The 17,177-nt window shown below is 36.8% G+C and overlaps 2 protein-coding genes across 3 annotated transcripts in view; one reads left to right on the top strand and one right to left on the bottom strand.

Moving 5' to 3' along the window:
- Positions 1–1,961, bottom strand: ddx28 (DEAD-box helicase 28). Its single transcript, XM_004067397.4, has one exon. The coding sequence runs from the start codon at positions 1,775–1,777 to the stop codon at positions 110–112; it is 1,668 nt and encodes a 555-aa protein (XP_004067445.1). The 5' UTR covers positions 1,778–1,961; the 3' UTR covers positions 1–109.
- Positions 1,962–7,063: 5,102 nt separating this feature from the next.
- Positions 7,064–17,177, top strand: part of nfatc3 (nuclear factor of activated T cells 3) — a 62,620-nt gene continuing 52,506 nt past the window's right edge. The window contains exon 1 of one of the 2 annotated variants that reach the window (XM_004067396.4): positions 7,064–7,658. In XM_004067396.4, coding sequence (XP_004067444.1) covers positions 7,571–7,658 — 88 coding nt within the window. In that variant the 5' untranslated portion in view covers positions 7,064–7,570. Of the gene's footprint in view, positions 7,659–15,084; positions 15,374–17,177 lie in introns of those variants that run through there. The other variant, XM_011492734.3, reaches the window with a different exon arrangement.

The raw sequence follows: 17,177 nt of genomic DNA, 5'->3' as shown, positions 1-17,177 counted from the left end.
TTCAGAAACAGTGTACAATTTAATTCACTTTTATTTATAATCATTTTTTTAGTCCTTGCCTTGAAATCTTTATTGCATATATTTATATTAAACATTCAAACACAAAAATCTATTCTTCAGTCTCGACTACTTTAGCCTTCGGTTCCTGAATGTCAGATTTCATCCCTGGTAAGGTGGTTCTCCTCCGAGCAGCAGTTTCAATGCTCTGCACCAACTCCACATTCCAGGGATGGGTGACAAAGCTGAGCACCTCCGCGTCCTCCATCCCTCCGGCACGGCCCACTCTCCCTGCCCTGTGGATGTAGTCTGTGTGGCTTTCTGGGAAGTCATAGTTGACGACGAGGCGCACCTTGGAAGTGTCCAGGCCTCGTGAAGCAATGTCTGTGCATATCAGCACATCCACCGCCCCCTTCTGGAAGGACTGGAAGATTCCAGCCCGCACCGCAGAAGGCATCTCCCCTTGCAGTCGAGCGTGCTGAACCCCAAGTTCCTCAAGGGAGTAGCCCACCCAGTTAACTGTGGCAGACTTGTTGCAGAATACCAGAACAGCCCCGCCTCCTTTCTCACGCTGGAGCAGCTTCAACGCCTGCTGGAGCTCCAGGATTTTGTCAGCACCTTTGACCTTAAGAAAAGTCTGTTTGACGTGCGGCATGAGGCAGTGCAGCATTCTGCTCTTGATTGTCACCATTTTGCCAAGGTCCGTCACCTGGCTGAGCAGCTCACCCACGCCGCCCGGGAAGGTCGCTCCAACCACGAGCAATTGAGTTTTCCCACCAAGACCACATGTTTCCTGGGGGTCACTAGCAATGTTTATGTATGAGAGGATGTTCTCCAACATATCAGAGAAAGTGGGGTCAAACATGGTGTCGGCCTCGTCAACCACCAGGAAGTTCAGTTCATCCAGACTCAGACAGCGTCTTCGCAGGGCCTTGACCAGGGCACCAGGTGTGGCCACTAAAATATCTGGATGGATCTTCTTGAAGACAGCCTTGATGTGTCCCACACCTCTCCCACCGCCCACAGTCTGTGTGCGAAGCCCAAAAGGGGCACACAGAGTCTTGGACACAGCGGACACCTGCTCAGAGAGCTCTCTGGAAGGAACAACAACGACAGCACGAATTTTGTTCGTCTCCATGCTGCAGATTTCCAGCTGCTTCTCCGCCTGCAGCCGGTGGACTATCGGCAGCAGGTAGCTCAGAGTTTTCCCGCTGCCCGTCTCTGCAGCACAAAGGATGTTGTGACCTTTCATGACCTTTGGGATGGTCTGCAGCTGCACTGTGGTAGGATGGGTAATCCCAATGTCATTTAAAACGTCTAGCAGCTCCTTGCAAATGTGGAGTTTGCTAAATGTCACTGATGGTTTATCTTCGTCCTTCCTCTGGTTTCCTGAAATGTAGGGTGCCACATCCTTGGTGTTATTGATGATAAAATAGTCGCCAAAGGACTTGTTGTGTTTCCATCCCTTAGAACAAAGTGTGGGCGCCTCGAACTTTCCCAGCACGTACGCGGCGCTCTGGTTCAGGACGGGGTTTCTGCTCTGGATCAGGACCTTTCCGGCTCGTACGGTGCTGATCTTGCTTTTCCTTCGAGCTTCGTTCACGTTTTCAACCCGTCTCTGCAGATATCGCGGCACACGGATAACCGGTGTTTCATCTTGAGGTGCTGCCCCTCCGTGACAGAGGCGAGTCTGACGCAGAACTTTAACAAACTCAAGTCTGCTAAAGACGAGAGAACGTCTGGACGAGGCCAACGCTAAAAAACACCCGACTGTCTGCATGTTTAAAAAACAAATAAACAAAGGAAGAATCAAACACAAGAAAAGAACGTAAACACCGACTTAAAACTGCCTACATGACACCTAAACCCCAATGAAAAAAACGGATTTAAAGAAAAAGGGTAAACTACCTTAGCTGTCTGTCAGCTAACGCTTCTCTACACATCATCCACGCTTCTGTGGCGACTACTGATGACGCCACGGCCGCTCAGGATGATGACGTTTTATAATGCTTAAAAACAATCATAAAAATGCATTCGTATTCAAAGTTAAATAACTAGATACAATCATAAAAGAGCTTTGAATTATATAGTTTGTCCAAAAATGCAATTTTTTGTTGTTCAACTGTTTTATTTGGTAAATTTCACAACCTTATTTTAATTATTTCTGTCTGGACTTCAAATCGTGTTACAAAACAATGGAACACATGTAAAATATGAACGTTACAAAAATATAATCTTTTGAAGGAACTGTATACTTTTAATTAAAAAAATATTTTTGTTTAGTAAGATAATGTAACCCTCCTAACTGTAAATGTTTATTAAATTGTTACTCTTATAAATAGACAGGTTGATTCTTATGTACACAGACCTTTGAATATTAAGTTTGTCAAATGAGTTTAATTATTTTCTTGAAATGGAGTGGGAGGGAGCGAAATAATATAATCTCACCATTCCTTTGCTTTACCTACCTTTTTATTTTTATTTTTTTTTCTTTACATAAATGATCATTATCTGGTTCTTAACTTCCTATCAATTATTTATACTTTAGAGATTCAGGTCAAGTATCAATAAATCAAATGACAAAGATGAAGTGCACGTTATTTACGTCAGCAAAAATACTATTGTCTCAGAAATCTTTAGAACATATCCAGATCAAGAATCACAAGTTGAATTGCTTTAAAAATTAATTTGCAACAATATGTCCTTTACTATTAAGTAAGCTTAAGCCAACAACAGCCCAAAATATAAATATCATTTTGCAGAATAAAATTAAGTAATTACATCGGTCAGTCCGTAAAAAAAAGCAGCATCTGGATAACTGAGTATTTTGTTGTGTTGCATGCCTGTAATAACGAATCGATCAGCTGATTAAAGCCCCAGTGATTCAGGACTGCCTGCAGTATGACAATAACAGAAACTATGATAGATTAGCCAGGGGTGGGAAAGAGCACTGTCACTGACACAACTGTGACTGTCAATAAAAATCCAACTAATATGGAGCTGTGGTCAGTCCACCCTCTCAAAATCAAGCCTTTTAGTACCCATAATGCACTAACATAATGTAATATCATGAAAAAAAGGTTTGTTGCAGTCATGATCATAAATCACTGCTACAGAAGTGACAGGAATTATTCTATGGATGTCTGTGCTATAGTTCACGGGTGGATAATCCAGTGTTGTTGCTTTGCTGCTGCGGAGGAGGATTATTAAAAAGAGAGACTAATCTCTTCAGGTATGCATCTGCAGAGGGTCCTGAGGGGAACACAGACCTCTACTTTCAGCTCTCTGCCTCACACGTGTTCTCACTTACTGTCTCCTGATGAAGATCCCTTCAAAGTTTTCTGGCTATCCATGCACATTTTCATACAAACTACTACCTTTTGATGAGTCCAGTTGTATTTAAACACAGCAAAGTGAATAAAAAAGCAGCAGTCTATATTAGGATTTCTGTCACACGTAGCATCGATTGGACATTGGCTACACTAAACATGTGCTGGGTGAATCAGCCCAACGATTGATTTGGTGAAACCACAGAACATCAGTTGTGCTTTCAGTAAGTTCCTGCCTAATGTTGGCTCAATAAGCTCAGAGTCCCAACGAAGCTACTTTACAACTTTTCAGCCAAAAAGAGCAATCTGACCAATCTGCAATCAAACAAAATTTGCCAAGCTTAAAATGGCAATGCAGTGTTTGATTGGAAAATGTTTAAAAATATTTTCATATATCTTTTCCAAATCAAATTAAAGCCACAAATAAAGGATAAAAAGGCAACGTTAAACCAACTTATCGTAAAATCTCCATTTATTTCTATTATTAAACTGCTGATTCTATTTTTCCCATTTAATATTATTGTTGTTATTCCTTTTTAAAAAACGATGCCACACTTGAAATTGAACCAAAGTGGTTTTCCAATGTCTAAGCAAGCGTTGCTCTAAAAGTAGCCTAATAATTTACCCAATACTTCATAGTAGAAGGTTTAGGGGCTGTCATCTGGACTTAGATTTTAAAGTTAGAAGACGTTTCACCTCTTATCCAAGAGGCTTTGTCAATTCTAACTTTAAAAACTAAGTCCAGATGACAGCCCCTAAACCTACTACTATGATGGAATCAACCTGGATGAACAAGAGTCTTCATAGACTTACCCAAGACTTGTTGCTTCTGGTTCAACTTGCTTACGTTATTTATAGCATAACAGACAACTGTCAATATCAAATGATGATCTTATAAGGAAAAAACGTCTTAAAAACAATTATTATTGGTGTTAGTAAGTTTAATGACCATATTCTTCCTTCACGTGTTACACAATCTGTTTTGTGGAGCATGTGGTCCTCTGACAGCATTTTTCCCCTTACGATTTGCAAAACAAGTTTAATTTCCCCTTTCTTTTACTAAATCAACATGTCCTTGTTTAGTTGCACAGATTAAACAAAAGAGGGCAGTATAAATCACAAGAGACTTCAAGTTTCAACAGAACAGAGTAGTAAAAGCAAGTGCATGCAAACTTTTCCAAGTTTGCAGCTCTTTCCTAAAGAGAACTAAACAAAAGCACAATGTCTCTTCAATTGTATTCACGATGAAAACCTTTTTTTGACCGTTTTTTATTTCCTCCGACTGCATAAGGATTCCATTAGCAGATTAACTTGTGTAAAAAAGGAAGAAAAAGAAAGTAAAGAACTGCCTCCGATTGTTAAACTTTTTCAAAACAGAAATGTCATTTCCTACTTTTGTCTCCATGACTATCTAATTTCTTTGCAGCTTGCACTCATAATACACTGATATGCATCATGATGTAATGCTGCATGGTTGCTCGTCCATGCACCAATCCCTCAAAGAGTGACACCTCTTGTAAAACAACCAGTGTGGGGGCAGACTGTGCGCTTTCTCTCCTTAACTTTCTTAACAAGAACATAATATCATAAACCACATCTTCTGCCTCCCACATGATTTGTTTTCTTTATCTTCTCTCTTCAAAGGTCATCTGTGAGATAAGAAATGCAAGTAACCTGAATTAGACTAGACCAAGGTGGGGCGTATATGGAGACTTCACTTGTGCACTGTTCATGTGAATGGCATGTGTCTCTTTGACCACAACAGTTTTAAGCCGGGCTTTGTGGGAAGGATCGGTTGAATATTTAATTTTTTAGCATAAACAGTATTTTTTCTGAACTGTTCAAACTTAACGTTTAAAACTTTAATTTTACGGCAACAACTATTGGGAAAATGATAGAATGTAGCTGGCTTTACATTTATCAGATGACCTGAAATTTGTGCTAAAAGAGGTCCTCATTATAATATTAATAAATATTTTTCAATTTTTAATTGTTTGCTGAAACAGGTTTCTGTTAGTGAAGCGAAGCGATTTGTTTGGTTTTTACTCTGCAAACGGAGATGTACAAATGTCTGCAGGTAGAGAATTGCTGGGAGAAAACAGCTTCAAAGGAGGTGAAATTTTGTGCTTTTGCTTGGAAATCAAGACCACAGGAAATGTGATATTGATGCTTTCAGCTGCATTTGTGAACTCAGCGCTTGTCTTAACGCCCACATGCCTTTACCATATGTACTTACAGTCTGCCTGTGTCACAGAAATTAGAGTTGAGATAACTATATAAACTGAGGACGTGGACAAAAATGCACTCTTTAAGTTTAGCAGAATCATTAAAAGATTTTGAAGTGCTTCTTTTTTTTTTTTTAATAAATCAAGCATGAAATGGACAAAACCATATACTTGCACCATTTGTTTGGCTGCAAATCATTAGCAAAAAAACATAAACGTCTTTCATCTTTGAAGTCTGGACTGAATAGCTGCCACAACGCACATGATAAATGTTTATAACCGTTCCTGTGAGTGTTGCAAATTACCTTAGTGAAACATTAAAAGTGTCCTGATAGAGGCAGAGCATAATCTCTGTGTAACGGTGTAATGTGTGGAGGTTTCAAAACAAGTAATTCATCTGGTTATTGCTGATAAGGCTATGCAAATTTCAAGTTCTGAGTCCAAAAAGCTGCAGATTTGAATATTTTAAACTGCTGCAAAATCTAAAAATAAACAAATGAAAAACTCTTTGTAATAAATGCTGTCAGGCAATAAATGGATCTAAGAAAGCCACCATTGTAGCTTTATTTTATTGGGTTATTTACTCAACAAAGATTAACCTGAGGAGAACAATGGTCAGGATGACAGTGCAGAGGTTAGGAGTGGAACAGCCAATGCAAACAGATTTCAAATCGCTTTGCTCTTGTTCAACACTTATTTTAATATGAATTTTTACAAACATCACCCCACAGTGGTATGTTATATTCTAAATTAAAACAAAGAACTGAAGAATGAGTTCGCAATCTGGCATCAAATTGTGCCCTTAGAGGTCCTTTTTTTTTACTTTTTGGTTTAAAAAAAACCTAACAATCCTAAACAGTCCTTTTTTGCAGGGTCACAAAGAAGATTTCATCTTGCCTGGACGGAGAAAAACCCTTCTGGACGAGCTCCAATTGTGTAAAGCAGGGTCTACAATTTAATTGGCTAAAAATAAGCTGTGACCAAGATGTTTGCGGATCCACAACAGCGGCTTATGGGCCAGTCACTTGACTAAATGACATTGATTAGTCATCAAGTAGTGGTGTCGGTACAGGCTTGAGGGATCTAAAGGTAAAAAGTGCAGCATGTTGTTATTCTTCCAGCCAATTTTGGCTTGGATTAGAACCAGTCAAAGAGATGGGATAGGAGGCCAGGTGCAACTGGAGGCAATCTACTGGTTCAGATTAATAAAGTCACTTCTAGATCAATGTGATCAAATTGTGATTTTTTTTCTATTTAGCTAAAATTAATATATAATAATTTTATGAGAAAAAAAAACACTTTTTGTTTGCAACATTTTAAGTCCTTAAAGCTATGAAATCGATTACTGAAAAGTGTGTATCTCTACTAAGCATGTATTATTAATTTTCCATGTGTCAAATATGTAAAAAGTCACGTTTTTTTCCTTGTTCATCGTTAATTATTAGCTGCATGGTTGTGGGTCCGTCTTGGGTTGTGTTGTGTCTGCTGACGTCACCGCGGGAGAGGAACTGCCTTGTGACGCGGGGTTAGTAAAAGTTGGGATTGGAGCTCCGGTGGGAGAGACCGAAGCAGGCAAGAGGAGACACCGGGACGGGACATTTACACGGGCGGCGCGGAGGCGTTTTAGTCCACGTTAAAACACTTTTGTTTGTTTGTTTGTGTTTTCACGCTCGGCGGGGAGACACAGACGAGAAGTCAGAGCCGGAGAAAGCCGGCGTAGGGGGGCAGGCGACTTTCACTGAAGTTGAAGCCAGAATTCCGCTCGTCAACTGCCAGAGGAAGAGGCGCCACCAAACCTTTTATTATTTTGGATTTTTGAAACACACACAGGGCTTCGCGCGCAACGCAAACCCCACGTATTTAACATAAAAAGCGTTTTTTTCTTCTTCTTTTTCTCTCTTTTTTTTGGCGCCGTAGAAAAGTCGGCAAATGTTTTGACATTTAGGACCTGTTATTTTTTGCTGCTCCAGCGGTTGACGGTCGAGTGGCGGGGTGAGAACCCGAGCTGACTCAAACTCGATGACTACTGCAAACTGCCCCGGGAATGAGGAGCTGGACTTCAGACTGATCTTTGGGGAGGACGGGCAGCAGCCGGTAGGCCCTTCAGGTCAGTGCGGTTCCCTGTCACCGTCTGTGCACGCGGGCTGTGAACTAAAGGCGCAATACGTTTCTCATCTGCTAGGCTACTGTTCTGGTAACTTTCCCTGGTAACTTTCAACAGCAGCATAATATATCAAAATTTTGATTAAAAAAATTATTGTGGAGCAAAACTCATGTATTAGTGAATTTATTTTCCCTTTCCCATGTAAATATATATATTTTTGTCTAGTAGTCAGTCACCTCCATCATGTCTTGTCACAACCAGCTGTCAGTAGCATGCTAGGCTAACAGGCTAGCACAGCTGCTGTACTTACCTTAGTGGCAAAAGTTTTAAGCTAAAGTCTGATAAACTTTTTGGATTTGCCTCTCCACAGGCGTTCAAACTTATGAGGAAAGGCGTAGGAGGCTAATCTCATTTTGCAGAAAATAAAATATGCACCATTGTGCCACCATAAGTATTACAGGATATATATTTCAAAACAACAGAATATACATTTTGGCTTTAAAATTAATACACATTTCCCAGAATATTTATTTGCAATAATTAGTATTTTTTGTGGAAACTTTTGAAGAGTTGTCAAATAAAAAAATAATAGTTTGGGAATTAATTCCTACAATAAAAAAATTAAGAATTATTTTTGGATTACATAGTGGCATCCTTATACAAAGGATAGCAGATTAAAGACAATTTGAATGTTTTGAGTACATTTATTTTTCTTTCCCAAATTATTTTACCTACAAAACAGCCCTTATAAACATTTAATATGCAGATGCCCTTTTAATAGGCATTTTTTGATGTAAAATGTCTCCTGTTGAGGGAGTTCACTGTGTAAACTGGTTGAGCAGACACCAGGGAAGGTTGATTGTACTATGAGGGCAGGGTATGACTCAGAGTAAATAGTTGAAATCTCACTTATAGGCAATTTGGTCAAGGAATGTATGTAAACACACATGCATGCTTTAAACAACATACAAAAAAACAAACAAAAATGTTTTATGCACTCAATGATTTTAAGATAAATGAAAGCATCAGCAGAAATTTGAGGAATAAGTAAAAATCCTCATTGGGGTTAGTATTTTTCTGTATTTCTACAAAAAGATCATCTTGCTTGATTGATCCAAGTGTTTCAGTGTCATTCCATATGCAGGCCTTTCATTTAACAAAATAAGGAGCTTATCTGTGTCATATGTATTCAGGCTGCAATGACTTTTCGTTCACATATTGTAAAAATTATTACACATAGCAGATCATTTTTACCATTGCATTGTTTCTGCAGTTGCCACATTAACATGCACTTTCACAGAAGCAATGAAATAATTTGGTGTTTGATCTGTTTTTTGAAGGAATACAGACAGATTGGATTATCAAATAAATATTTAAAAAAAAACTCGAGCTTTCCACCTTCAAGATTTTAGTCAGTGACTTTAATGATCTGCCTGCTATTTTAAACTAATCTTGCTAGTGAACATTCCCCAAATCATTCCATTTAGAAAAAATCTTACTTGAGAATTTCAGTGTTGATTTAAAAAGAAACGGCTTCTTTTATCAAATTTTGAAGCAGTAGTTGCTGAAGACAATTGCGATGACACAGTGGAATGACTTTGCTGTTGGTGAATACTACACAAAGCTTTAGTCATATGATCGGGGCTCATGATGTCAACATGGAATCACTGTGGATTAGTCACATGGGGTCACATTTAAAGAATATTTAAAACGTTTTTGTTTAGCATTTTTCATGTTCCTCTTCTGGGGTTCTCCCTTCATCAACCCCTAACTCTGTCTTTTGCATTTTGTTTTACTGAAGCGCATCATTCCTCCACTTCTCCCCACCAACTTCTATTAAAAATCTCATGTTAATTATGTCTTTCAAACATTGACACATACTTTTAGTGCATGGTGACGAGAGTGTAACAACAACTGCCATTCAGGGCAAAATGAAAATAACTTTTATCATTAAAATGCCGTTAAGCGTGTGTTGATTCAACAGTAACAACAGTTGTTTATGCTGCTGTTGCTAACATTTTCTGCATCAAATGATAATGTAGCATTACCAAATTGAAGGATTAACATCAACTTCACAGATTACTGTGGCATCTGTATGTTTTTTTTAAACGGGCTTATATCAAATCTGTTTGCATGCTACACCCACACCTTACACAGCCACCTTACCATGCACTGTGAAAACACAAAAGGACAATCTAGTTGACAATTACAAAAGTCTATGTGGAAGCCTGTCTTGCAAACAAGGTTGTATCCAACTTAAGTAAGGATGGTCTCTAAAGAAGGACTGTCCAATGAGAGAGATGGCAGATATTGAATAGAGAAAACAGAGTTGTGCAATATTTCATTTTTAATTTATTACAACTGATTATCTTAGTATATAAACAAAGAGATGGTTTCTGTTTTGAGGTGAACAAAATATTTACTTGAATTTATTTATTTTTATTTGAAATGATGTATGTCAAAAATTTCAGACAAAATTTAGCATTTTCTTTATATACTATAAAATGCATCAAAGAGCAGATTTAGCATTTAACTGATTTGAGACTATCTTTATTTACAATGTGCAATACCAATTGTTCAAATCTGTGAGTTAAAGCAATTTATTGTCAAAATTAAATGAAATTGGCTTTGAAATGGATATTTAAAATTGGAATCACTATTTAATTCAATTGTAAATTGAAATGAGAAATAAGGTTGTGAATTAAAATGAAAGTCAGTCTTTAAGGATTGATAAGCGGTTCTGGGACACTTTATGATAAGGATAGATTATTACAAATGGTAAAACAAAAAACAGACTGCAGCAGTACCATGTTGCCATTATCTGGGATTAATATTTATGTTTTGTTATGTGATAATCTAAAATCTACAGAATAAGTTGTCATCACATTTTGCCTCCAGTTTCTCTGAGCAATACTGAACAGTCACAATCCAGAAATCCACTTAATGAATGGAGGAAGGATTAAAAAAAAGATTTTTACCACAAGCATACATTTTTTTAAAAATATTTTTTTAGAACCATGTTTTTTAAAAATGTGTGCTTGATGTTTAGAAGTTATCAAAACATATCTCAGTGTTTAGCTCTTAACACTTAGGTTGGCCTTAGATCGTCCAGACAGAGATCTCCTTTAACACTGCAATCAATTATTTCTATTTCTTGTATTTTGAGTTATAAATCCTTCAGATGATTAATAAAAGTACATTTTTAAAATCTTAAAACCAGTTTTTGACTGAAGTTAAATGTCTTCTTGAGGCAGGAAAAGAGGAATCTGCATTTGTAAAATATTTGCAGCAACAGTACCAGGAGGGCTTTTAATGTGGTTTTGACTGCAAGCCGCAGTTTAAACCAAAAATTGAGCCCTGGCTCTCTGAAACATTTACTACATTCTGATCTGCTTTATTCCAAGTCTTAGTTACCTTGCCATCTTCCCTTTTTCAGATGTGTCTGTGATTATAGCATTCATATATTAACGCAGAACATCATGCTTTTCCATCTGTCTTTGGCGTTTGATTCCTTTTTGTCTATTTGTACGGTTTTCTGTGGCCTCAGTCTTCACATGTCAGGAAAGGGTCTTTCAAGACGAATTCTTCCATTTCTTCATTCAAAGGAATTAGACAGTTACCCTTATAAATTCAAATTAAAAGATAATAAGACTGTAAGCCTCTATTTAGCGTATCACACACTTGCCAGTGCAGTATCTGCATGAAAAATGTTTTGTAGAAAGTAACTTAGCGCATCACAAAAAATAACAACTGAGAATTATACTTACCAGTCCTGCCCTGTTAAATATATTCATATTTGCATAATACATACCGGTACTTATACACCATTTTGAACATAAAGAACCGTTATCGTTCTCATGTTTGACCGAAGAAAAAGAAAACATAAAAGCAGTCAGTATTCAGAAGAAGTCACCCAGCTGTTGAATTGAATAGAACCTGGGACACATCTTAATGTTAGGTTACCGGAGGAAATATAGATTTTGGAGCAAGGATGTCTAAAAGACGTCTGCTGTTTTATTTTTGAAAACCGCACCCATATTTAACAGTGAAGGATGGTCATTTATTCTCTGCAATGATTGCCTTGATGAAAACTTCACTTCACAGAGCTTCAGGACAACTATGGTGCAGAGGTAGAGCGGTCGACCCCTGATCAAACGTTCGCAGGTTCGGCCCCCGCCTTGAACCATAATATAACCACCCCTTGTGGTTATAGGTTGGTGCCAGTGTTGGGCAGTAGAGCTGTTGTCATCAGTTTGTGAATACCATATGTCTAGGTGAATAGGACTGTGACTGTAAGAGGGCCCTGGGCCCTCAAGAAAGGTAGATGATTGTTACATATACCCCTACACCAAATACCATTTACCGTTCAAAACACACAATGGAAAAACAATTAAAGGTTCCAAAAACCTCCAAGTTGGAACTTATATATTTGTCATAACTGTTTAATTAGATTTCAAATATTCTCAAAGCTATGTTGTATTAGCTTAAAATGTTTTAAAAATAATTATACAAGCTAAAAAAGGAAACTAAAGTAAAAGTGGCAGCCAAAGTCTGTAACTCTGGTAATTAATTCTATTTTTTTTTAAATCAACTATTACAAATCTTATTTATTTATTTTTTACTTGCAAAATAAGGGCTGTTTTGTAGGTAAACTAATTTGGGGAAGAAAAATAAATATTTGTAGAAAAAGGAGCAATATAATGAAAATTCTATTTTTTCTGATAATCAAAAACAAAGAAATTCCATCAGTCCAAGCTTTTCAAATAGCTATAGATCCTTCAAAGTGATGCTGGCTTCATTTGGCTTCTTATAATATATGTGTGAATAATATTTCACCTAATTTTTTGATGGTCAGTGTTGATTTTCCTCCTCATTTTTAACTGCTTTACCACATTGAGGTTAGAGGCAATGTACAAGCTGCTGCTCAATATTCAGTATTTAAATTTTCATTCAAAACTTTTCTCATCTATTTGTATGTTTGATTAGGGATTTCATGCCTTGTTTGTATAGCAAAAAATTCATTTACACAAAGGATTATATTAAGTGTTATTTTTTTCAAAAGATTAAAGGAACAACATGATCATTTTTATAATTAATTTGACTTTAAAATTTTTAAAAAAAGTTAAAGTGCCTTTTAATGCACAGTGTGTATGAGCTGTGAAAAAAGGAAAACAAAAATTGCTGCCATTTTCTAATTTCCTTAAAAACTTATTTTGTTAATCTAAAAACTCCTCAGGCAATGTGGCGAGCTTTTTCTTTTGCTCCTCAGAAAGGGGGTCCTGGAATCAGTTCTGATGTTGTCTGTGTGTGTGGTGCTTGCACGTCTAATATGTACCAAAGTGTGTTTTTGGGGAATCAAACCTGTCTTTAGGAGTTTGGCTAATTTTCTTAGTCCGCGGCCGTGAATTTGACCAGTGTTCTGTCTGGGCTTTATTCGAGTACTTAAGTAAAAGTACAATATCTAAATCCTTACTCCCTTATTATTGTTTTCTTACTGCTAACTTGTTTTGTTTAGGCTTTTTGTTTTGGCAACCTGTGGCTAATTGATGAGTTGACAAATAGTGTTTACTGTGGCAACAAATACCGTCATTTCTGAAAGCAAACTGAACTCATACCAGGAATTCCATCAAGTTGTGTTATAGCTGCCCTTTGATAACAGAACGTTTCATAGATAAGTCAATAGAAGGCCCAATGCATTCCTATTTACAAGACTTCTCGAGGAATTTAATGCAACTTAATGTATATTATTAGAATGTATATTATTAGAGCCTCTTTAGTTCATATGACTGGTGTTTTTCTGTATCTGTGCTCAGAGAATCCTTCTACCGGTAGTTTGCTATTACAAATAAATGCAAAGGACATTCATGTCAAGATAGTAAAGAGATGGCTCAATTTAAACTATTTTTAAACTAGAATTTCAATTTATTGATTTGATCTTAACTCACAATATGCAATATCACTTAATGGATCCATTGATCTTTATCTTTAAATAAATAAATGAATCAATAAATGAATCGAATAAAAATCAATAGATTCAGATATAGATTTATATTTTTATATTTTACTAACCACAATCTCTAACTTACTGTTAAAATGCTAAAAACCACATAAAAATTGTTCTTTATTAATTTTTAAGTTTTGATCTAATTAAGTAAAATTTTAATTTTGAAATGCCAGTACATTTTGAGTGATTGTTAGAACAGGTTGCAGTGAATATGTAGTTCAATATGAGGCGGGGGTGTAACGATTCATTTTAACAACAATTTGATTCAAATCATAATTTGTGGCTGCTGATACGACTCTTAGTTGATATTGGATAATTTAGCACGAACCGAATCACTGACCTACATCCGATCCAGGACATCTGCAGCCAATAATTCCACCAGTGTGACCCAGAGATAAAGCCTGGGTACTAAACAGTTCAGGTGAAGATTTTCAGATTCCTTGTATTTCTTGCAAGATAATCAAGTGTAAATTAAATATGCATACAAGTAAACAGGAATGAATAGCAAAACCATTCATATTTTAGTTTCATGATGTTCAGGCCGCTGTTGTTTTTCTATTTTTTTATTTTTATTAGGACATTCTACCACACTGTGTGGTCACATATCTTTGCCAAAATTCAAAGTGTATCCACACATTGGACTGTAAAAATGGCTTGATCATTTTTTGCTGACATCACGTGTGTTGTCCACTGATGATACATGGTGATTTTTATGTTATAGTAAAATAAACCTACCACGCCTCAGTCCAAATGGTATTTTCCAAGATCAATGGAAGCTATTTATTTCATTTTGAAATGATTTTATATTGGTATAGGTTGATTTGATTAACAACTTGCCTCAGACAGATTGAATCAGTTGGATTGTAGGAATATTAATAGATTCAACAGTCAAGTTAGTGTTCCTAAAATGATGTAAAGAATGGAGGACGGAGGGCCCTTTTATGGCTGACAGGCTGGTAGATCCACATTGGTGGTATCTGACACTCCCTGTCAAACTGCCAGCATTGGCCATAATTTTGTTCACGTTAATTTCACACACTCTTCTCCTTTCGTTTTAACTCATCTACCATGTAGAGATCTCTTACTTTTTACGTCATTTGTATTCATAGCGGTTGATTTGAGATCCATTCGTGTAACCATTGCAAAGCAGAATTGTAGACTTATCAGAAGAACAGCTGAGGCTCTGGATTTCTCCTCTTGCAGTTTTTTCAGAGTGTGAAGGAGATCAAGGCTCACATCGGAGAGTGACCTGGGCAAATGAACTATCCAGATGCAGTGCACTCAATGACAAGTCAGATTAGGTTTTGATCTGTGAGTAGGTTCTTAATTTTACCAGACTTCTATTTTTGTTTTTGTCTTGTTTAAATATAAAGACACCATTCCAGGTTGCTACCTAATTAAACTATCGAAAGAGTATTGAGAACTTTTTCTCCTTGTCTATGTTGTTGTCATTGCTGCCCCCCCGTAAGCCAAGATAACAATCCTCTCAGTCCTTGTCGTGGGAAAGACTGAAATTACATCGCTCTCATGCTGGACTATTTTCAGCTCCCAATGAGAGTGGCAGAGAGCAGACGGCAGGTTCTAGAGACTTACTTTAAAGCAGGAGATTCCCTGTGGTCCTAGCGCGTCTGAAACCTTCATCTTTTCACTACTGAAGCACTTTGAGGGCATAAGAAGTAGAGGCGTGGAAGAATGCTGTGTGCCACATCACCAGGTGAGTGTGACACCCGGCGTGCACTCCAGCCAGGTGTGTGTCTTGTTTGATCATGCATTCGTCTAGACCATTGGGTTAATGAAAGCCTCACAATAAAGTAAACAGCTGTTATTGCAGAATTTACATTTACAAATAGAAACAGAAGGTGAAGTATTTTTTTCTTTTGCCCCAGATGTAAATTGACATTTTTATTTGTTAAGCACCAAATGTCTCTGAATGCTATGCTTCAGCTAAATTTATGCTTTCATGTTGTAAAATTTTAGTTTTAATGCACATTTAGTTAAATCTATAAACGTGTTAATCTCAGAATAATTAGATAAAGTGTCCAATAGATTACAACCTTTTGGGGTCTATGAAAATATTCGATGCTCTATTTATAGTGGCACTGATATTTAATTGTATAGAGGTACAATCAAAATGTAAACAAAAGAAGGCAGAACGTTGGACAGTCATACATATGGTCCCCATGTGGAGTTAGGTCCCTGTGTGGGTGCCCCTTAACCCTACTGAAAAGAGGGGGTCCCAGCACCCAATGTGATGAATGAGACGTTTGTTTCCTGGGGCGTGGCATGAGTAACTATGTGTGGCATCTGTCTAGTTTAAATTTAGTGTAACAGAAGCTACCACTGGCTGCACTGTGTCAACATGCTGGAGACTGCCTTACAGCAAAGAGAAATCTGTTTTACTCCTGAACCTTGGGTTCATTTTCTCTCTCGAACGGTCTTTTCTTAATATTGTGACATCTCCAGTCACACAGATATTCTTGTTTTTTTTGGCTTTCACTGAAAGCCTTTGCATTGACTCGAATAGTATTTGTAGTTTTTGTGGTCTTTCTTATGTTGCGTAACATTTCAAGAGGCACAAGATTTTCTAAGAAGGATTTTTAAAAGTACCGTAATTATTGCAACATAAACTGTGCTAAAAGCAACTGGCAAAAAATGTTTTTAGTTTTTGGTGAATAAGAAAATTCAAAACTCATAAATTTAAAGAATGGTCATAATTTATGTACTGGTTAGACTTTTTATACATTTTCTGAAGGTTGAAGAGCACATCAAAGGGCTCCAAGTGGCTGAATATGTTTTAACAGGAATGTAAACCACATGTGCTTACAGCTGGGCCCAAAAAGCATTACATACCAGTGGTTGATTAAACTAGTGGCTATATAATAATCATTTCTATGAAACACAAATAAAACAAAGCCTCATTTATATGTCTAAAATCCATACATTTACCAAATCCTAATTTGAAGTATTAGTGGAAAATATAGTACCCTGTGAATTAGTTGTAGTATTCAAGAGACCAAATCAGAGAACATCAACAAAATAAGATTTGACTTAAGAAATAAAGGTAATTTTTTTTTTAATTTAATTTTGAGTTACATGATTCAATTTTCAGTTCAATTCGGTTTTATTTATATAGCCCAATATTACAACACAGTTGTCTCAACATGCTTCACTAATTGTACAAAACATAAAATCAGTTATAGAATACAATGGCTGATTGCTAAACTAACTAAACAGACTAAACTAAAGTGGGCATCCCTGCCCTTAGATCCTCCTTCTCAGTAAGGAAAAACTCCTAAAAAAAAAAAAAAGAAACCTCATGAAGGGATGTCCTCATGAAGGAGGGATCCTCTCCCTGGACAGAAAAGTGATGTCTTGATAATTATTTAAAAGAAACAAGTTTGCTAAATTTTATTTTAATTTTCAAATATTATATAAAGTTTCATCTATAACTGCATGTAAAACACATTATTGTTAAAAATTCTGCATAATAGCCTCATATTACTTTATTACTTTTTCAA

This window comes from Oryzias latipes, chromosome 3 (genome assembly GCF_002234675.1).
Source record: "Oryzias latipes chromosome 3, ASM223467v1".
NCBI lineage: Eukaryota > Metazoa > Chordata > Actinopteri > Beloniformes > Adrianichthyidae > Oryzias > Oryzias latipes.
Note: the sequence above shows the minus strand (reverse complement) of the source record. Positions and strands in the feature narration are given on the sequence as shown.

Coding starts and splice junctions, on each gene's coding strand:
- ddx28 (XM_004067397.4), bottom strand. CDS start 1,777: ATGCAGACAGTCGGGTGTTTTTTAGCGTTGGCCTCGTCCAGACGTTCT.